Source organism: Dichomitus squalens (assembly GCF_000275845.1).
Source record: "Dichomitus squalens LYAD-421 SS1 unplaced genomic scaffold DICSQscaffold_20, whole genome shotgun sequence".
NCBI lineage: Eukaryota > Fungi > Basidiomycota > Agaricomycetes > Polyporales > Polyporaceae > Dichomitus > Dichomitus squalens.
In genome coordinates this window covers 331,115-351,230 of record NW_006766902.1, presented here as the reverse complement: position 1 = coordinate 351,230, position 20,116 = coordinate 331,115, and the positions used below count along the sequence as shown (strand labels likewise).

General features: G+C 57.5%; 8 protein-coding genes and 1 non-coding gene across 9 annotated transcripts; 4 read left to right on the top strand and 5 right to left on the bottom strand.

The window, feature by feature from the left end:
- Nucleotides 1-1,970: 1,970 nt before the first annotated feature.
- On the top strand, nucleotides 1,971-4,296 carry DICSQDRAFT_155774 (uncharacterized protein). Its single transcript, XM_007366801.1, has 2 exons — nucleotides 1,971-2,497; nucleotides 2,632-4,296. The coding sequence occupies exons 1-2, from the start codon at nucleotides 2,020-2,022 to the stop codon at nucleotides 3,675-3,677; spliced, it is 1,524 nt and encodes a 507-aa protein (XP_007366863.1). The 5' UTR covers nucleotides 1,971-2,019; the 3' UTR covers nucleotides 3,678-4,296.
- A 779-nt stretch (nucleotides 4,297-5,075) lies between these two features.
- DICSQDRAFT_181355 (uncharacterized protein) lies at nucleotides 5,076-6,860 on the bottom strand (the record flags this gene model as incomplete). Its single annotated transcript, XM_007366800.1, has 7 exons — nucleotides 5,076-5,955; nucleotides 6,017-6,117; nucleotides 6,177-6,330; nucleotides 6,414-6,516; nucleotides 6,588-6,633; nucleotides 6,704-6,752; nucleotides 6,810-6,860. 7 exons carry the CDS (start codon nucleotides 6,858-6,860, stop codon nucleotides 5,095-5,097), a joined length of 1,365 nt encoding a protein of 454 aa, XP_007366862.1. The 3' UTR covers nucleotides 5,076-5,094.
- A 367-nt stretch (nucleotides 6,861-7,227) lies between these two features.
- Nucleotides 7,228-8,701, bottom strand: DICSQDRAFT_137528 (uncharacterized protein). Its single transcript, XM_007366799.1, has 7 exons — nucleotides 8,643-8,701; nucleotides 8,544-8,592; nucleotides 8,434-8,479; nucleotides 8,262-8,364; nucleotides 8,052-8,205; nucleotides 7,894-7,994; nucleotides 7,228-7,833 (listed from the first exon to the last, which is right to left on the bottom strand). The coding sequence occupies exons 1-7, from the start codon at nucleotides 8,691-8,693 to the stop codon at nucleotides 7,336-7,338; spliced, it is 1,002 nt and encodes a 333-aa protein (XP_007366861.1). The 5' UTR covers nucleotides 8,694-8,701; the 3' UTR covers nucleotides 7,228-7,335.
- Nucleotides 8,702-10,514: 1,813 nt separating this feature from the next.
- On the bottom strand, nucleotides 10,515-11,327 carry DICSQDRAFT_63006 (uncharacterized protein; the record flags this gene model as incomplete). Its single annotated transcript, XM_007366798.1, has 2 exons — nucleotides 10,515-11,050; nucleotides 11,108-11,327. 2 exons carry the CDS (start codon nucleotides 11,325-11,327, stop codon nucleotides 10,515-10,517), a joined length of 756 nt encoding a protein of 251 aa, XP_007366860.1.
- A 415-nt stretch (nucleotides 11,328-11,742) lies between these two features.
- On the top strand, nucleotides 11,743-13,045 carry DICSQDRAFT_137527 (uncharacterized protein). Its single transcript, XM_007366797.1, has one exon. The coding sequence runs from the start codon at nucleotides 11,760-11,762 to the stop codon at nucleotides 12,783-12,785; it is 1,026 nt and encodes a 341-aa protein (XP_007366859.1). The 5' UTR covers nucleotides 11,743-11,759; the 3' UTR covers nucleotides 12,786-13,045.
- Nucleotides 13,046-14,118: 1,073 nt separating this feature from the next.
- Nucleotides 14,119-15,156, bottom strand: DICSQDRAFT_63042 (WD40 repeat-like protein; the record flags this gene model as incomplete). The annotated part of the gene is made up of 2 exons (XM_007366796.1): nucleotides 14,119-14,651; nucleotides 15,012-15,156. The coding sequence occupies 2 exons, from the start codon at nucleotides 15,154-15,156 to the stop codon at nucleotides 14,119-14,121; spliced, it is 678 nt and encodes a 225-aa protein (XP_007366858.1).
- A 1,598-nt stretch (nucleotides 15,157-16,754) lies between these two features.
- Nucleotides 16,755-18,062, top strand: DICSQDRAFT_155770 (uncharacterized protein). Its single transcript, XM_007366795.1, has one exon. The coding sequence runs from the start codon at nucleotides 16,778-16,780 to the stop codon at nucleotides 17,792-17,794; it is 1,017 nt and encodes a 338-aa protein (XP_007366857.1). The 5' UTR covers nucleotides 16,755-16,777; the 3' UTR covers nucleotides 17,795-18,062.
- A 154-nt stretch (nucleotides 18,063-18,216) lies between these two features.
- Nucleotides 18,217-18,305, top strand: DICSQDRAFT_t109. Its single transcript has one exon. It is a non-coding gene; the product is annotated as a tRNA-Arg (tRNA).
- Nucleotides 18,306-18,431: 126 nt separating this feature from the next.
- Nucleotides 18,432-19,589, bottom strand: DICSQDRAFT_181350 (uncharacterized protein; the record flags this gene model as incomplete). The annotated part of the gene is made up of 1 exon (XM_007366794.1): nucleotides 18,432-19,589. The coding sequence occupies one exon, from the start codon at nucleotides 19,587-19,589 to the stop codon at nucleotides 18,756-18,758; it is 834 nt and encodes a 277-aa protein (XP_007366856.1). The 3' UTR covers nucleotides 18,432-18,755.
- Between the last annotated feature and the right edge of the window lie 527 nt (nucleotides 19,590-20,116).

Here is a 20,116-nt window from a genome sequence, read left to right as displayed (position 1 = left end):
ACCTCGGTGGATCTTGGCCGCCACCGCCCAGATCGAGTCCCAACGCGGTCTCGTGATCGCGTTCGCCCCCCGCAGCCAGCGAGCCTGTTCGGTCCATCTCTGTGGCATGCAATGCCGAGGGCACAGTGGCCCTTGGATGCAGAGAGCAAGCATGCGGCCGGGAGCACTTCTAGGAGGTCGGCCTGGAGACGGAGAACGAATAAAATTGGCCTCCCCCGATGGCTCTCTGGCGAGGCCGAGCGGCACACTCACCCCATGTGCGTTATGTTCTGCATGCCTATATCATTGCGAAGATATGCCGCGGCAAAGAGTTCTGTGGCGACAGACGTTCAGAGGAGTTTCCCCGAGCTTTCTTCGGCGCGTTCGCCACGCCGGCCCGCTCCCGATGAGTGTGCAGGATAGATCGACGGCTCCTGGCTATGATCGGCCTGCTAAGTTTGGTCTATCGTCGTCGCTGAATGGGACGATCCTGCGTCGAGCATTCCCAATGCTTGACGTCCTATGTCATGTCTACTTAGATGATTGGTGATAGGAACGTCTGTGCGGCCCGCAGGCCACCAGGAGAAGGCCAAGGTAAGCGCCGCACAATCATGGTCAGAAAAAGGATAGTAAGGCGCACATGAGTCGATGCAAGAACAATGCTGAAGGGAATTCGAGAAGCGACTGCTGCAGGGAGGCTGAGGGCGCAGGGTACGCTGATCGATGAGTCCTGCACGTGTTCCGGACCCCAATGGTGCAGATGAGCTGCGATGAGGCGGCCAGGACGTCGCGCTGTAGGACGTACGCACACGGTACCGCAAGGAGCGACGCAGAACGGTGTGGATGGCGACGGCGGGGACGGAGTTCGGTAACCTAAGTAGCTTGATTGACGTCACTCGCCTAGCTCGATCGAGGTCCCGATTCGGGCGGCTGCATGTTCGCAGGGCCTGTGGCCGCTTGTTCGAACGGTGTCCGTCCTGGTGATCTTCCCGCTCCGTGATGCAGCGGTGAGGGCTGGGGCAAAGGTCACCGGAATCGATGATCGGTGGCACAGGAGGGGACAATGGAAACAGGACGGGCGCACGAGCCGCGCACGAGTGACCCTCGAGGCGGACGAGCGTGGCGGCAGGCGCGCGAATGGGGTCCCAGATCGGCCGATAAGATTAGATGGCTGAGATCCCTCCTCGCCCGATCGGCGCTTCGCACTGGGGGCACGAATGAGCTCTTTGTGCGCCCACCCCGCGCTCGAGCAGAAGGTGCTTGCGGCGAGGCAGCAGACAGCCAGGACACGGGGCGAGCAGGGTGCGCATGTGAGTCAGTGGCAGGCGATGGTGGCAGCGGCAGCGGAGGGGGAGATGGGGCACAAGCACGAGGAGGAAGCGGAGAAGGAGGCCGGAAAAGGCAGCTGGGGAATCGGGAGGGCGTGTGCGGGCAGGAGGGCTCTTTGTGTCAGCCCATGCTCGCTTTGACCGCGCGAGGGTATATGTACCCTCCTATCCCCGTCGCTGTCTCTCTCTCCACTCTCTCCGTCCCCCGTCTGTCCCTCGCCCGACGCCCCCCGCCTCCGTCCCCCGTCTGTCCCTCGCCCGACGCCCCCGCCTCCGTCCCCCGTCTGTCCCTCGCCCGACCCCCCCCCCCCTCCGCCTCGTCCCCCGACGCGGATCGTCCTTCCACCACGCCCGCGCCACATCCCTACATTCCTGTGCTGCGTCCGATTGCCGCCACCTCCGTCACCGCTCGCTGCTACACCTATCAAGCCCCCACGACAATCGCATCCTACTCTCACATCCCACTCCACCTCCCTCGGGGCGACGACTGCTCGCCATGTCTCTCTACACGACCCTAGACACCACCTTCACATTCACGTTTAGCGACGATGGCAGGTGCGCTCTCACGCAGACTCGCGAGTACGCGTACCCCGTCTCCTTCGCCCGCCACGAGTCCTACGTCCCCCGCGCCCCGCTATCCACCACCTCCCCACCTGTAACCAATGCTCCCGCCGCCTTCACCCGGGCCTACGACAAGTATCCCATCCCGGACATGCGCGAGGTTTGTCCGGGCGTGCTCCCATCCGGCCAGTTGACCGAGAACCACCCGCTCGTGAACGCCTACATCGACGCCCTCGCCCGCCTGATCCCCCGTGAGCCCAAGCCTAAACCTCTTGCCGCCTCCTCCGCATCCAGCCCCGCCTCAACTGCCGCACCGCTCTCTCAACCCGACGCCACGGCGCTTCCGCAGCACAAGCCCTTTGAGCTCACCTACTGGGTTGCGCACCACGCCGGCATCGCGTCGACGCTGACCGTCAACAACGTCATCAGCCAGCAGTTCCAGCTCTTCCCGTCCCCCGCCGCTCGGCTGTATGCCGCGGAGGTTCCGAAGCTCTCGCAGGCGCAGAAGGAGGCGATCTTCACGCTCGCCGCGCTCAAGGTCATGAACCACCCAAGGCACCCGGCCCACTTCGCGTTCTGGGGCAAGAACATCCTCGAGCGAACGGCGCAGGTCGTCGACTCCGTCGTCCGTACGTCATTCTCGCATCCCTTCGTGGTCATTCGCACCCCTCCCCAATATCATACCCCTCCGCACACAATCTCCGTTACACCACCCCTCATATTGGGAACTGAAGGACATGAGCTCATACTCGCGCGTTCATAGGACTGCGTCCGTGCCCGATCGTATCTAACGTCGGCTGGATGGGCATCCCAGAGAACACCTGGGCCCTCGGAGGCCTCCAGTCTCTCTACATCCCAGCCCAAGTCGTGCCCCAGAAGAAGGCCGGTGGCATGACCCTCCGGAAGCGCAAGGCCATCGGAGCGAACGCCGAAGACGAAGTCGACGGTACCGTCGCCCCGCGCAAGCGTACCCGCACCACGCGCGCGTCCCAGAAGGCCAAGGCTGCGCAGACCGCCCTCGTTGCTGCAGAGGTTGCATCGGCAGAGCCAGAGGCAGCCGACGAGGAGTCGGAGTCGCTGCTCTTCCCCTCCGGCGTCGGGGCGCCAGACGCCACCGAATTGGACGCGCTCGCCGCAGCTGTCAGTCGAGACGTGAAACAGGAGTTCATCGCCACGACGCCCGTCCTCCAGGCGATCGGCCTGATGCTCGAGCTGCCCTCGATATCGTCGTGCGAGCTCCCGCCCCCGGCTCTCCCTGGCTCTGCGTCCCCTGGCTCTGAACCTGCCGAGTCGCCGCATGCCACCCGCCGCTCGACGCGTGCGCGCAGGAAGCCCGCGCCGCCCGGCCCCTGCTCGCTCGTCTCGACACCGCTGTCGACTGTCGACACGCCCTTGCCCTCGACGGAGACGCTCCGCTCGCATTCGCAGATCCCCGAGAAGAAGTCCAGGAACCGCTCTGGCTCGCGCGGGAGCAGCACAGCCGTCAGCGACGGCGGATACCCGAGCGAGGAGGGCACGGTCGTCGGCGCCGAAATTGAGGAGGTCCCAGCCAAGCCTAGCCACAAGCGCAAGGCCGTCGACGAGATCGTCCTCGTGGGCGAGGAGGACTCCGAGGCGCGCGTTGAGCCCGTGAAGGCGTCCAAGCGCAAGGCGAAGAAGCCGCGCGCACCGAAGCGGGCGAAGGTCGAGGAGCCCCCTGCGGTGCTGGAGATCGTGGAGAACGTGCCCGCCGGAGAGGTCGCGGCTGCGAAGAAGCGGAAGAGCGCGGCGGGAGGCGGTGGGAAGCGCAAGGCCACGCGGAAAGCGTGAGTTTGCGGTCTTCCTCGCCTGCGCCGCCACGCGTGGTCCCTGTCTGTCTCCGCCTCCGCCTCCGTCGTCTGGTGCTCTGTGGTCGCGTGGGCACCTCGTAACTGCGGCTCTGAACTGGTGTCTTTGGCCCGCAGCTCTCGACCACATTCAATTGGGTCCCATGTGCCTCCGTTCGATTTGTCCGGTGGAATCCTTCTGTACGCGTATACGATCTATTTATCTTATTCGTCTATATCCACTTGATTTTTATTCCTCATGCTTATCCGCGCCTTCCGCGTGCGTGCTCTTCCCGTTCTCCCCGTTGTTGTTCAGTCTTGCTACCTGCGTGCTATTTGCTTTTCGCTGTGATTACCCGTTCCCCTGCCCGGACGTTCTGCTTCTCGCGTTTCTCTTCGCTTTTGCTCTTTCGGGCATGTCGCTCTCGGTCGTGCATATACATCGCGTTGCTCCAACACCGTCTCCCACGTTTGTGACATCATCGGTCTCCCATCCCTGTATCTGCATCTCGCGATCGTCGCTCTCATCTCCCCCTCGTCTCCGTCTCCTTCGCAACTCATCTCGTTCGATTCACTGCCCCATCCGACACAGGATTGTACTATATACCTGCCCTGCACATATCGACTCATCCCCTTCATCATCCTACGCATACGCATAGACACAAGCTAGCTCGCGCCTCGGACATTTGGCATACCCTGCCTTGGTGCGCTTTCGTGTTCATACATTGTTACGTCCGGCTCCCGCTCCCGCTCCCGTTCCGCGTATCGTTCATCCCTGTCTCCCGCTTTTCGCGCACCTACCTGTCTTCGCTACCTGCTCCCGAGGTGTAGTATAGTCTGCTAGCATAGATGTCCGGCTCCGATGTGTCTCCCTGGAATGGAATGGATTGTATTTCCTATCCGCGCGTTTGTCTGACGTGGGGAATGCGGGTCAATCTGGGCTCTAGTTCCCTTCAGTGGCCTAGTCCGATTGGGAAGTATGAAATCGTGTTGTACACTCATTATCTCGATCTAGCATCCTTTCATACTAATATCTGACATATTGAGTTCATCTCCGACACAGTCTCTTCACAAGAACACTAGACGAGCTGTCGCTTATACTATACTCGTGTTGAACAAGATGGCACATGCCTGCATTTGCTATGGACCGATACCATTGTCGCACAAGCTCTTTCAGCAGGCTATAGGCAGATAAGAGATGTCCACCGCGCGCATATGAGAAGTGAGGATACTATGACACCGTGAAACCACAACCGGAGCAAGACACCCAAAATCTCTGTGTAGATGGTAGCATTAGTACAAAGAGCAGCAATGCGATATAGGGTATGTGCAAGAGTGGGTAATGGTACAATGGATACATATGCCAACACTGGCATCCAGGCCCGAAGTCCAACATGATCGGTCAATCGTCAGAAGCGTTGTCAGTATGCCCCGCCGCCATACCCTGGCCGACTATACATGCCTGGGGCGCCGTACGGCGCACCAGCAGCCATTCCAGCACCGCCGCCCATACCTGCGCCCATGCACATGCCTGGGCCACCTGGTTCGGCACCATAACCCCCTCCGTATCCTCCTCCGCCGTATCCTCCTCCGCCGTACCCTCCGCCGCCGCCATACCCTCCTCCGTACCCCGCTCCGTAACCACCTCCATAACCACCCATGCCTCCGTACGCGCCGCCAGCACCTGCCCCACCGGTGTGAATGACGTCTATACTCGGGGAGCGACGACGACCGCTAGCGTCCGAGTGTCTCCTTCGCCTACCATGCTTGACGATGATCGTTGAGCCTGGTGGCACGCTCTGGAGGTTCACGTTCGCAGCGTCCCCATACGCCCCCATTGCCGCGCCCATTCCCGCTCCTGCTCCTCCAAGGCCCATACCTCCGCCCGCACCTCCCAGACCCATGCCAGCGGCATACGCACCACCAATCCCAGGAGCACCACCCATCCCCATCCCCATTCCCGGACCAGCACCGAGACCCGCGCCCGGCATCGGGGATATCGAGCGTGGTATGCCAGGCGGCATACCCGCCGCGCCAAGAGGTGGCCCGCCAATGCCTCCGGCCGCACCAGGCACAGGGGAGTACGCGCCTGCGCCCATTCCGGGACCGAGGTAGGGCGACCCACCACCCATGAAGGGAGAGCCTCCCATGGGCCCGCCTAATGGTGTGCTGATTGAGCTGCGTCGCCCGCGGTATCCGTACGAGCCTCCGCTTGAGGCGTAGGAAGGCACGGCGCCTCCCATGCCTCCCATGCCACCCCCTGCGCCCATGGTTCCTATCCACTATGAAAGACGTCAGTGCAACTCGTCGGGGCTGACGGAAGATCATGTAATTAGGACGTACGCGATCAGCAAGGACGGACGCGACCGAGGCAGCAGCTTCGGCCGCCGCACGCAGCCCGTACGTGTCTGCTGGGCGACCTGAATACTGCCATAGGCGGGTCGCTGTTGGACGTGTCATTATGAGCGATACTTGACAGGGTAGCGACATTGCGATTACGTACCTTCTGCGATAGCCATGCCAATGAGACCATCGCGTTGTTGCACGCGGTCTGCGCTCAGCGGCTCGTACAGGAACGAGTTGTTCTTCCATGTGCGGTATGCTTCGTAGGCGGCTGCCGCGCCGATGTCGGTCGGAAGCACCTGCGCGAGAGGCGTCTGGATTATACACGCAGCGTTAGTCCAGTTGTGATCGCCGGGGTGGCGCTTGCGCGTGTAAAGTGGTGTTATGCGACGCTTACCAGGCCGCTGTAGATTCGTCTGTGCCAATAGCGCGCGTCGTCGCGCGTCAGTCCATAGGATCCGAAAGTGGATGCGCGAGACATTATCGAGTTGTAGAACATCCTGTGGACGTGATCGGCGATCGAACATTAGGGGGAACAACGCGATTGAGATGGATCCAAGCGAGCACTTACGGATCGGGGTTGATCGCGTGTGCGCTGTAGAAATCCAAGCCACTCCCTACACGCGTCGACCAAGAGTCAAACACATACTTCCGATAGAAGGCCAGGAGAGACGTCGCAACACTCACACGAAGGCTGCGGTTGGAACATGGGAGCCGGGGGAGGCCCAAACTGAAACTGCGCGTAAATGTCAGTAACCTCTGTCGGCTACACCGTCAAGGGACACGAACATACCTGAGATGTACCCCAGCCCGGCCTTGAGTTCCTGTAGTAGTCGTATGCCATGATGGACTGTTTTAGGATTGTGGTGGTGCGGTCTGCGGCCGCGTCGCGGTAGGAGGTAGTATTTGTACGGGGAGCGCGTCGAGAAGCGATGGTGGAGTCCGCGACAATGACATCATGTACTGGGTGCATTTGACCGGTGTTCCCGAGCGCTTTGGAAAGCGACACCAGCGCAGAAAATACTGTGGAATCTCATTGGATCTTAGTCGCGATGAGGAGTTTGACGGTGATGGTGGAAGTACACTTGTCGCAGCGCTTGCTCCTTAATCTCGCGGAAGACCCTAGCGCATCAAGCGCCTACGCAGGCTTGACGTTGAACACGACATGTTATCATTCAAGCGAGCAGCCCTTCATGCCAGTCGCATGAGTACGACGCATTAGTGTTACAATCATTCATGAGCAAGCTTACAAGTAGTATAAGTTATTAAGAGATCATTAAGGTCATGGCTCTCGGATACATCTGGCACCTACACCAAACTCAACAGATCACGCAGCCAGATTCTGATGGATAGCGACGATACCCGCCGTACCCATAACCTCCTCCATATCCAGATCCGTAAGAGCCTCCATACCCGCCCATACCTCCGTAGGCAGACGCCCCAGCGTATCCGCTGTTGTACGGGAGGTAGTTGGCTCCGCCAGCTCCTCCAGTCTGTATAACGTCAACGCTTCGCCCCCGATGGTGATGGTGGTGATGGTGACCATCATCTGAATGAGAGTGTCGATGGCGGGAATGGGAGCGATGGCGGGAGTGAGAGCGATGGCGTGGACGGCTCACGACGACGGTCGACCCAGGAGGAGCCGAGATCGCACCAGGTGAGTAGCCACCGTACGAGGCAGAGCTGCCGGCGTAAGGGACGCCGCCGCCGTATGCGGAACCACCGTACCCTGGAAGGTTTCCTCCTGCGTTATAAGGCGAGACCATAGGGCTGGGCGGAAATGCGGAGACACCGCCGGTGCCCGCATACGTGAGGAACTAAGGAGAGCCTGAGGGTCAGTCTTCGAGACCATCAATCGGTGGAGTTTATGGGCTAACCCTGTCAGCAAGGTGTGCAGCCGTGGCTGCTGCTGCTTCACATGCGGCGCGCTGCCCATACGCGTCCATTGCGCGGCCAGTATATGGCCATAGTCGAGTAGCTGGAGTGTTGATGTTCAGCCAAAGGAGGAAGAGCGGATGCTAGCACACGTACGTACCTTCCGCTATCGCCATAGCAATGAGCCCCTCTCTCTGGGTCATGCGATCCGCACTGAGCGGAGCGTAGAGCGAAGAGTTGTATTTCCACGTTCGGTAGACCTCGTACGCGGCTGCCCCTCCGATGTCAGCGGGCAATACTTGTGTCAGGGGCGTCTGTGATACAAATGTAATGTTAGATTGGAACGCGTGCGCGACAGAGATAGACTTACAAGTCCTCTATAGATCATATTATGCCAATAGCGGGCGGTGCGGTGATCCAGGGCAAACCCGGAGGAAGAGCCGAGCCGTCCCATGACCGAATGGTAAAATGATCTGAAGAGATTGCACTGGGTGAGCGGACATGGACGGGGACGGAGTGTGCCATGGACTAGGAATGCCTACGGGTCGGGGTTATATGCATGGGCATTGTAGAAATCCAAACCCGTCCCTGCATAAGATAGTTAACACTGCGCGGAAGTGGGACTGCTCGGTACTTCGATGACTAGACATACATGTTGGTTGTGGCTGAAATCCGGGCATTGGAGGCGCTCCAAGTTGAAACTGTTTATATCTTAGTCGATGAGAATCGGCATGTGATGGATGGATCATACTTGAGATGTCCCCCAGCCAGGAAGTGAGTTTCGGTAGTAGTCGTATGCCATGATGGTCGCTTCGACGTATGGGGAGGAAACCCTCATGACGATCCTTGCTTATATACATAGCGCGCTTAGCTCGAGATATCGATGACTCGGCGAAGAATGGAGAGGCTTCATTGAGCCCGGGCGATGCGTCTCGTCCTTGGCGGTTTGAGACTCTGTCTTCCCGGCGAGTACGGGAGGCATGTGGTCAAAGAGAAGGATTAGGCAGCAAGGCGCCGTCCGGAGCTAGAGGGCCAGCCGCACAGCGTACGACGTTTCATATTCACACCTTGCGTACCAATGCGCATCTGGTGACGTCGACGCAGTGCTTCGCGTCCCTCCTACTCCAACCGTACATGATCACGTGGCACTTGCAGATTGTCAGTCCGAGACGCTCCATGCATGTGTGTAGTGCCACAATGCTATCAAGGCCCACGTATACGCTTCAAGGTGACGGGGGAAAGTAGCATAACGCAGACACGGCGGGCAAAGCGCCAGGCTCCGAGCAGGGAAAGTTGTGTGGCATTTATGGGCAACGCAACCTGACCCTAGCATTTCCAGTGGGCCTTTGTATCCCTCTTTGTGATTTGGGAAATCTTATGGGCACATTGCATCGCACGTATATTTAGCATAGATTTCCTCACCCGGACCATCGCGCTTTGCCTGCCGTGAGAGAGGATCGTCGAAAGAGCCAATCAGAGCGTGCGACGATCATGCCGAGACTTTCCGGAGATGAGCGCCTGAACTGTTGTGTCCGAACGAGCCGAAGTCTCCATCTAAGTACCTCTTCTCGTCTGTTCGAGTCGGTCCTCTCGGTATCTCTGTATGCTAGTGTAGAACTGAAGGAACCTCATTGGTGAGTTATTCTGAGTCTATGGCCTCTCGAACTTACGCTCGGGAAACGTGATTGTTGCTACGGATTAGCGCTTGCTCGCCGAGTTATCGAGCTGGGCTACTCATGTAACTTTGTACACTAATGTTGATCCTATGCCTGCCGTAGAGCACGACGAATGTAGCATCTCTGTAGTTGGGGAGATTCAGTAGTGTAGTCTATGACCTGGCAAGGCAATGACAGTGCATTATTGTGTACCATGCTCCAGCGAGATACAGGTCGCAAGACTGAGCGCATATACTCACTCAAAGTATCCAGATCAATCTGAGTGGGAAATGCACCTGTCAAGACGCGTGAGCACAGGTGTCGCGTCGTTAACCATCCGATGTGTTCGCAACACGGGTAAAGAGGGGTTCGCACAAGATATTCAGCCCTTGGCAGCGTCCCTGGCGCGATCCACTGTCCAGAGCCAAGCGCGCCTGATATTGGAGGGGTTGAGGTCATGGATACGCGCCAGCTACAGTAGTACAAGAAGCCGCCCTCATCGACACCATAGTTTAGCACCCGATTGCTATTCGCGGTCCCAGCGGCGTATGCTGTAAGAGGTGTTCGGAGCGGGCCGGGGGCTCACATGGATGTCCACAAGCTGTCCCAGGGATCAAGGGTAGTCCGAGCAGGCCGGAGCTGGGACGACGTAGCAATGACAAGAGTTGCAGAGAGGAACGCGTGCGCAGCGATGGGGATGTCATTAGGCGTAGACATACTCCCGCGCAATACCCGGTCTACAAATGGGAGATAGGGGCGCCCTGAGGTGTAACAGTTCCGGTGTACCCACATATAGTGGTAAGTGGCCTCTTCCGCTTCCAAGTTCACTGTATTCACGCGCCGTCGAGATAGACGAACCGAAGAACACGGGAGAACAGCGTGGGTGGAGAAGTCGCCATTGTTATAGATGGAGCAATCGAGTGATGGACATGCCTATGGATCCTCCTTTGCGACTATGACGGGCTCCTTTAATCGGACGCCTCCGATGGAGGCTTCCATACCAACTGGAGCTCATTCGGATCCTGTGCGGGCTCAGTGGACGAGGCTGAGCCAGCGCGAGTGCTCGACCGTCTTGTATGCCGAGATTCGGACAGCGCCTTCGCTCTTGTGGCGTATGTTTGATAGACGAACATCCCGATGGTCTTGGTGCGAGCTGTGAGTGCTCGACACTTGATCATGCATTTACGTAGCGAACGCACCAAGAGCACTGCGCCCAACATGAGCCGGTCCTTCCACCTATCGTCAAAGCCAACATCCAGATCTGCCTTTCGCCTTTGCCTTTCACGCCACATAGCGGTACTCAAATCGTGGTAGCTCGCACGCGCCTTTCCGCCTAAGCCATCTCCTGTTTCCCCGCCTTCAGTCAAGGAGCCCGATTTCTTCCCAGTAAGGATTGCGTATGCGGAAGATATTGCTTGAAAGCGTGCGTGAGCGGTCTCCGGGGAAATACCTCCAGCGCGAGCAGCGGGGGAGTCAGGATGGTAGATTCGGACAAGGTCATAGTCTGATCGTGTGGACGTTAGCTTGAGAAGTATGGGGAGGTAATCCAATCCGGACTAACATCGTGCCTTCACGTCCGCCTGAGTTGCACTCCTTGGTAGATGGAAGATCTGGTGAGGGGTCGGATGCGCAGTGCGAGGGAACGGGTACGGGTTCGCACTGGTTGAAGCTTGCCTGAGCGGAGGTTTGCGTGCGGACAAAGAGGGTGTGAATAGCTGCAGTCGCGTCTTATGAGTCTGTGGGAGAGCACGCCGGCAACTACACGACCTCAGTAAGTCCATGCTGAGAGTGTACTACGATCCTACTTCCACTTTTGGCGCCGGGTCTCCAGCAGTGACCCGGACTTCGCCGGCCGCGTGAAGACGAACATCGAGGCAATTGGTTTCCTCTTCGATCACATCTCTTCTTCGTGCCGCAATATGTGCTGATAGCACCCCCTCCCCCGCTTTACCTCATAACGTCTATGCAACCTTGCTTCATGTGTGTGTTCGACCAGCGCAGCAGCTTCAAATTCTGAATTACCCTTCTTTGATGGACGATACGTAATTCCCCCGAAACTTTTGATTCTTTCGTTCCCGACCGAAGCTCCAAACGTCTCATTTCAACCGAAGCCGAGATGCACGTGAGTTTTTGGATAGTATAAAGTCTGTGATGGAGGCTGTTGTGCCGTTCTCTTCCGCCCCACCATTGGATCTACTGCCCGCATAGGCATCATGGAGAAGCTCGCCACCGAAACGTTGCAACAGATCTTCGAGCACGCGTGTACTGACGGCGGCTACACCGGGTGCTCTCTTTCCCTCACCTCTACGTCAATCCGCAAAGTGGCGCGGCCCGTTCGATTCTTCTCCGTTGCGCTCATACTCTGGACACACAGTGTCAATGCATTCCTCGCGCTTTACAAAAAGGAGTGTTCTGTCGCTAGTGGGACTCGACCGAAGCTCGCACACTTGTGTCTCTCTGACTTCAGAGAAGACTCTTCAATTGACGACGATCCCGAGAGTTGGGAAGTCATAACGCCGGATCATTCTGACGTTCTCACCGCTACTAGACATCTGCTCGCACTCGTCGGAGACGGCTTGAAGTCCCTTGTCATCGATCGCGCCTTCGTGTACCCCGGCCACACGCTGGTCGACCGACAGTTCCCCTCCTTGCGGGAACTCACCTGCCTTGGGTATTGCCACCCAAGCCTGCTCGACGTTCCTCGTGGCGTATACCCGCTCTTCCCTGCTCTGAAGCGTCTGCACGTAGTCGCCGGAGAGGAACTACGAAACAAGCCCCTCATCCCGCAATGGGCCACGCACGCGCCGCACCTCACGCACCTACGCATCTCTGCCCGCCATTTGTCTGACATATTCCTCGACGAGATCTCGGAAATCGTGGAGGCCGCATCTGACTCCAGACACGACCCCCTGGACACGACCGTCGACGCTTCCTCTGCCGGACGCACGTTCCCGAGGCTTGCTCGGGTGGTGGTGCAGCCGGGTCCCAGGCCGGTGAAGGGCGCGTGCAGGACGAGCAGGTCGGAGTTCTCCTCGATGCTTTCGGAATTGCACGAGTTCGCCGACGACGCGACGCAAGCGGGCCTCGAGTTGTTCGCACTGTCTCCTTGCGAATGGTCGAAGCGCCAATGGAACGAGGAGATACGTGCGGAGTGGGTGAAGATGATCAGTGGTGAGGATGGGTGCGACTGGTTCTCCGACGAGGAGTCCGAGGATGAGTCCGAAGGATCGAAGACTTGAGTCGAAGATCTAAGGTGGCTTCGCGCAACATGATGAAGAGGTGGCGGTTGCCCTCCGCACTAGGGTAAAGTTTGAAAGTCGGAATAATGAACCCGGTGTTTATTAACAGGTTATTAACATGTTAATTAACGGTTCAAAAGCCCAGGGGTCTATCAGCCCGGTTATATATTGTTCAAAAGTCCGGTCGGAGGCTGTAGGCGTAAGATACCGAGTTCAAGGTAGATGGCGAGGTTAATCTCCGTGCCTAAGCCTTGCGCATGCTTTTGTGCGACCCAGATGATGGAGACAAGGATTACAATGAGGATAGGGTAGCAGATTGCGAGCCAGGCAAGATAATAGGACGCGTGGTGATCATCGATTCAATACGACTGTTAATAAACCTCGGCGGCGTTAAAAAATCTTTTTAACAGTTAATAACACAAGAGTTAATAACAGGCATTAATCCCGGTTAGAAACGGCCTGATTCGGGCGCCTGTTCATAACTCTCTGTTCGAAAACGATTCTTTTTCTAACCATACCCTACTCCGCACAGCGAGTACAGACTCTCGTTTATCATGCGTTTGCCGTGACGACTTCGATGGGCTCGTTTGAGCCACGTTACACATAGTAAAAGTGAATGTACTGCTCTAACTAACCCCTCACATTCAAAATCTACCCCTCGGGTATTGGGCTGCATGAACTTGTGGTCAGAGCAGCTCTAGCCTAGAGGCCTACGAGTGGGAAGCGTTACGGTGCCGGCCTCGCAGGTAGCGACCGAAGAGCTTGGATATAGCACCATCAGCTACAGGGAGATGACGAGCCTTGCAGCCGGTCCGGGGTCGGAGCGCGTCGAAGGCGAAGGTCGCAGGAGAATGAAGCCGACACCTGTGGGACTCCGAACCTACCTCAAGCAGGGCGAGCCCGCGTGCAGTAAAGACGAGCACGGAGGGGGAGGACAGTGCCTCATCCACGGCGCCTCCATCGGCCGTGACTCTGCCGTATTCAGCCTGCTCCATGGAGTCGAGCCTAACAATCCGAGCCACCATACAGGTCTGCGCGCAACGAGGAGGTAACTACTGACGGTCAGTACTTGCCAGTCTAGCACCGGCGAAGATGGGACGACTACGTAGTACTCATATTTCGCGCATTTTGGTTGGGATGTCGTGAAGCGCATGCCAGTCTCGACTTAACTGGTGCAGGGACATGTTGTCCAAGGATTCTCCTTGAATGAATGCCGCTGCCGCATAACCTTCTTGAATCGATAGCACCAATTCGATCTGACGGTATTAGAAAACATGACTCTGTACTACACGGATACAAAAAGGTAGAAGGACGACGACATATGTGCTTTACACTAGATCCAGTATTCAGTGTCTGAAATGACCTGGTCCAATCGTCTAACGAAGACACTCCCATCTGACGCTCCAGATGACAGTGTTTTACCGTCCGGGGAGAATGCTACGTCCCACACATCTCCCTGATGTTCAGAGAATGTCGCCACACACGAGCCATCATTTGTCCTCCACAACCGCACTGTTTTGTCACGAGACGCCGATGCGATGTACCTCCCACATGGAGGGAAGCACGCTGCCGTGACGTCGTCGGAGTGTCCCTCCAGTGACATAGTCATGACACCAGTGGATGCATCCCAGATCTTCATCGTCTTGTCGAACGACTCAGACAGCAACAAGCTCCCATCCGGGGAGAACTCTACATACCGGACACCTCCCGAATGCTGCTGTAAGACGAAGATCTGCTTGCCCGTCTCCACATCCCAGATCCGCACTGTGTGGTCGCAGGACGCGGTGGCAAGACGTGTGCTCACCGGGTCAAACGCGGCACCACTCAGCAACTGTGTATGCCCCCGAAGGACCTTGTGCAGGGTGCCTGACGCGACATCCCATATACAGCAGTGGTAATTCTCGCCTCCAGAAGCCAGCCAGAGGTGAATAAAGGAGATCGGGCCCTCGTGCCTGCCATCGCAGAGATGAAACTGCTGGAATGTTTTCGTGTTCCAGAGACGAACTGTTCTGTCGGAATCGACGGATATGATCGTGGTGCCGTCGGGAGACTAGGCGCATCTCTGGACGTCGTCCGTATGCCCTTCGAGTGTTGCGACTCGGCGTGCATCTTGGTTGACATCCCAGACGACTACCTTTGAGTCGCGGCCGCCAGACGCGAGGAATCGGCTGTCCGGAAAAAATGCGAGAGAATAGACGTCACCGTGGTGAGCCACCCATTCATCACACAGCTGTCCATCCGAGTCCCAGACAATGATAGTGCTATCCTCTGACCCACTCGCGATCCACTTGCTGTCAGGGGAAACCACGACGACCAATAAGTTGTCGTCATGGCCAACCGCAGCGACTGAGGCGTTGGTCAGCTGTGCCATAGACAGCACATCATGTTAGAGAAGTTCAAGCTTACTTGATTTGCACGTAACAGCCAATTTGTTGTGATCGCGCAATGCGGGGAAAAGTCGACCAAGCTCTCGACTCCAGAGACGCTGCCTGGCAGGCACCTCTAATGATACCAGGAAAGACAGCCGCTGTCAACGGAATGTGGAGAGGGCCTCCTCCAGCTTCGAGCATACACCAGTCCAGTCGGTGTCTTCTACTCCTTCGTTCGACCGATGAAGGATGCTGTTCTCAGTCACAAGGAAGTGCGCAGAGACGTCCTCTAGGCTTGGGGGGCGGAAATTCGCGAGAAGTCGGGTCAGTCTCTCGATATCATCCGCCGCCCCCCTGCCAAGCTCTGATTGAATTGTAAGGGGATGCAACCGCTTCCATTCCGAGGGCATCAAGAATGCGAGGAGAATAACTGAATCAGAGGTCAGTTTGCGGATTGATGGCTAGCCACTAACTCACACACCGTCAAGTCGTCCTGTCCACATTAGAGTCTGCACAGTACACCGAGCACCATCAAGTAGCAACGATGTTACGACCTCATCTACACCCGAATATATCTGAGAGATAGGAGTCGTCAATCATTTGAAGCACACACGGCTTGTGTATCAGATCTATCCCCACTGTAATGGTCTCCAACTGAGGTCGTTTGGATAACTTGCGTTTCACCACGTCTATGGCCAGTGCGCTCGTCGCTGGAAGCTTGGCTAGGATATCCTGGCAGACAATCTCCGTTGCTTTTGGAAAGGCGAGGACAAGGCGGAAAAAGTCTGAATATGTCGTGAAGGAGAGATGGTCGAGCGATAGGGTTCGGATACGCTCTCCGTACATCCGGTAGCAGCTGAGGGTCGATGGGTGGAGATGCACCACAGGCCGATCTGCTGGACGAGCATATTCCCCGAATCTACGGATGATGAATCGGAGGGTGGAAATGTTGGGAAGCATTCTGATGGGGGGGTAGGGTGGAAATTCGATGGGGCATACAAAGAGTGATTGTACGAGGGATGTAAACTCGCTCCTCGTTCGGAGGAAGTCGCAGAAAGCGAAAACCTGGTCTTTCGCGTTGAAATGACAACGCTCCATCATGAACAAGAGAGTACGAGGACGTAACTGCCGACAGGTAAGAGAAAAGCTGCGTAGCAGGACGGAGTCGTCATAGGCGTAGTCGACGATCCTTTCGAGGACTTCCCAGGGAAGTACGAGAGACATGGAGTCGAGGACGCAGGACTATAGAGTACGTGGAACGGTTGGCGGACCGCGATGAGGAGGGGACTTTGAGCTTGAGCCACCTTATGACTCAACTTCACGATGGCGCGAGGAAGCATGGGGCTGAGGAGAGGCTAAGCATGTGAGTATCATGGGAAGCGCGAGAAACGCCGTAGACATAGGACCGGAGAACGTTCGTTTGAGACACATGCGTGGCGATGAAGGCAAGATGGGCTTCGCTCCTTTATCAGTCGGGAGGTACATGGTCAGCCAGTGCGAGCCTGTGTAGTATGGGCTTTGCCGCCCAAGTGAGCGCCTCCCCTGGGGTTCTTGGATGATGGCTGTTATACCGCTCTCTTCCGCCTCTGCCCCCACCCCCGATCAACTGACCACGTAGGCATCATGGAGAAGCTCGCCGTCGAAACATTGCAACAAATCTTCGAGCGCGCGTGTACTGACGGCGGATACACCGGGTGCTCTCTTTCCCTCACCTCCACGTCGATCCGCGAAGTGGCGCGGCCCGTTCGGTTCTTCTCCGTTGCACTCACAGCCGAGACCTACAGCGTCAATGCATTCCTCGAGCTTTATAACAAGGAGTGTTCTGTCGCTAGTGGGGCTCGACCGAAGCTCGCACACCTGTGTTTCTCTGACATCAAAGAAGACGCCGCAGACATTTCAACTAACGATGACCCCGAGAGTTGGGATGCAATTGAGGCGGAACATGATCGTGTTCTCCTGGCTACCCGAACGCTGCTCACCCTCGTCGGAGACGGCTTAAAGTCCCTTGTCATCGATCACACCTTCGTGGAACCCGGCAGGCCCCTCGCCGACCGACAGTTCCCCTCCTTACGGGAACTCACCTTCCTTTGGTATCGCTGCCCATGCGCGCTCGAATTTCGTCCGAGCGTACCTCCGCTCTTCCCTGCCCTGGCGCGTCTGCATGTAGTTGCAGGAGACGAGATATGGAACAAGCCCCTCATCTTGCAATGGGCCCCGCATGCGCCGCACCTCACGCACCTGCGCATCTCTGCCCACCGTCTGTCTGACACATTTCTCGACGAGCTTTCAGGTATCGTGAAGGCCGCCTCTCCCTCCAGACACGGCCCCCTAGACACGGGCGTCGACGTCCGGGTCCCACCTGCTAAGCGCACATTCCCGAGCCTTGTCCGCGTGGTGGTGCAGCCGGGTCCCAGACCGGTGAAGGGCTCGTGTGGGACGAGCAGGTTGGCGTTCACCTCCAGGATTGGGAAAATGTACGGGATCGCCGACGAGGTGACGCAGGCGGGCGTCGAGATGTTCGCACTGTCTCCTTGCGGATGGTCGAAGCGCCGATGGGGCGAGGAGATACTTGTGGAGTGGATGAAGACGATCGGTGGTGGGGATGGGCGCGACTGGTTCTCCAACGAGGAGACCTCGTAGTCCGAGTATGAGGCCAAAGGATCGGAGACCTAGTCGAAGAGCGTGGCTTCACGGGACATGATGCAAGGACGGCGGTCGCCCTTAGCATGAAATCGCCGGTGTGCGTATACGCCCGGCGGTGAGCGGGAGTACAGACTCTCTTTTATCCTGCCTTTCGGCGTAACGGCTTCGACGAGCTCGTTCTAGCCACGTTACACATAGCAAGAAGTGAATATTTGTACTGCTCTAACCCACATCTTTGGGAAAGTTGACGATATTGGGTATAAAGAAAGAACTGCATATAACTTGAGTGGATACTATGTACCAACTCCTTAGGATGCGGCATCTATCTGTTGAAGGACCTCGCAACCCCGTTTTCGCTTTTCCAGAGGCGGGATTTATGTGTTTCGCTTCATATTGCTCTAGGAGGGTCTCATCTGCAAGCCCCCGTTGTCTAATGGCTATGACGTCAGACTTCTACCATTGACTTCGGGGAATCTGGAGGTTGCGGGTTCGAGTCCCGCCGGGGGTAGTTGGTTCTTTTTCTTCTCTTGTCCGCCCCGGTACGCCAACGCGAAAGCACCTCGCGCGACGCTGAGGAACAGAGATATGAAGAATGTAGACAACTAATGATTCTGCACAATTGGTGAGATACAGGCGCTTACTTGAGATTCCGGTGAGCATCGCAGTGCAAACCCCAGTGCGTGCTGTAGCAGTAGCGATAGCAAGCCGTCGATACATCAGAGCAGAGAGAACATGCATGGGGCCCGTTCTTGCCTTGCATCACGTATCCGATCGATGTAGCAGTCCTGGACAGCAGGCACCACTTCTACCTGTACCTTCCCGTCTAGAGCGCGCTCCACGCCACCCTTGTACCGCAGCAGCAATTCCGCGCACTCAGCATCAGCCTTGTGATTCCCCGCATACCTGCGGTGCAGAACCAGGCGTTCCAGACGCGTCCACTTGTCGGTCTTGAGCGCGATCACGGCAGGCGACGCGGGGCACCCGCTGACGGAGGGCGCGTGTGCGTCGCCATCACCTGCGGCTGGCAATGATAGCGGGACGCGGAGCCAGTCCGGGGACCCGAGGACGCGCAGGAGGCGCGGGGGGATCTCAGACACTGCGGAGAGGCGCAGGTGCGTGAGGAGGTGTCCGGGGCCCATGCTGCGGGGTCAAACGAGTAGCTCTCTGCGGGGGTGTTGATGTGCAGGCGGGTTAGCGCGGGAAAGAGCGGCGGTCGGGTGGATGCGGCGCGGAGGGGGGCGGCGAGCAGCCAGTCGTGGTGGGTGAGCCTGAGGAGGGTGAGGGAGCGGAGGCAGGGGAACGGATGGGAGAGGAGGGGGGAGTTTGGGGGCGTGCGGCCGGGTTGGGTGGCGCTGTGTTGGAGGACAAGTGTGTGGAGGTCGGGCGCGGCGAGTGAGAGGAGGGTTTTGATGAGCGGGAGGGAGGATGGGTCGAGATTTGGCTCCTCGGTCGGCGTGTTGTCTGCGAGGGAAGGCGAATTATGGCTCGAAGGGGATGGAATTTCGGTGTTTACTGGTTCTTTGAACCTGAAGGTGATGAGAGGGATGGTGAGATACAACCGGGAGAACTCGAATTTGGTCTCGGGTGACTGCTGACGCTCCTGTTCGTAGATGGACAAGAAGGCTAGAAGTCGTTTTGTTGCGCAGAGTACCGCGACGGAACCAAAGCGGATAGGTCGGACGATAGCACGGAATCTCTCCGAGGTGAGGGAGAGCGAGTATTCAGTGAGCCCTCCATCTATGCATACTAGTTGGAAGATTTTCTGAAGAATCTCAACCGGTAGAACGTCCATGTCGGGAAGAAAGGCCAATAGCCTGATGGGCGCGCGATGCGCTGCTTGTAGGAGATGGCTGGTAGGTCGAAGCCCACTTGAACTAGAATGTCAAGCTGCTGCTGTGGTATATTCGGACGGCTGAGTAGCTCTGTGTAAGCCGCCGAGCCTGATTCGTCAAGTAACCATCGCAGTCTGTCCTAAGGTTTACCGCTAGGTACGTCAACTTGTCATCGACTTATAGCACCTCGAGCCTTTACGACGCCGCATGCACCTAGCATGTGTTCGGATGTGCAGCAGCGGATGACCTGGACGTCATGGCCCGATGGCCATGGGCTCCAGAAAGAACGCGCTCGTTGTGGTCGGTCGTAGACGTTTGGCAAGTCAAACGCTAGAAACGGCGGGAAGTCTAGACGCGGGCGTGAGAACCATTCGCGTCGCACGCTGGGCCCGGGCCCGTGGTCTCGCGTTCTGGCTGTCCGTCTGCCCTCGTGCCCGATGCCCGTCGTCAGCATGGCCTCCGATCTGCTCGCAGCTGCGTGCTTTTG

Coding starts and splice junctions, on each gene's coding strand:
- DICSQDRAFT_155774 (XM_007366801.1), top strand. CDS start 2,020: ATGCGCGAGGTTTGTCCGGGCGTGCTCCCATCCGGCCAGTTGACCGAG. Junction 2,498..2,631: donor GGTCGTCGACTCCGTCGTCC/GTACGTCATTCT, acceptor GCGCGTTCATAG/GACTGCGTCCGTGCCCGATC.
- DICSQDRAFT_137528 (XM_007366799.1), bottom strand. CDS start 8,693: ATGGCATACGACTACTACCGAAACTCACTTCCTGGCTGGGGGACATCT. Junction 8,593..8,642: donor CTGGCTGGGGGACATCTCAA/GTATGATCCATC, acceptor AGATATAAACAG/TTTCAACTTGGAGCGCCTCC. Junction 7,995..8,051: donor TGCTATGGCGATAGCGGAAG/GTACGTACGTGT, acceptor TCAACACTCCAG/CTACTCGACTATGGCCATAT.
- DICSQDRAFT_137527 (XM_007366797.1), top strand. CDS start 11,760: ATGGAGAAGCTCGCCACCGAAACGTTGCAACAGATCTTCGAGCACGCG.
- DICSQDRAFT_155770 (XM_007366795.1), top strand. CDS start 16,778: ATGGAGAAGCTCGCCGTCGAAACATTGCAACAAATCTTCGAGCGCGCG.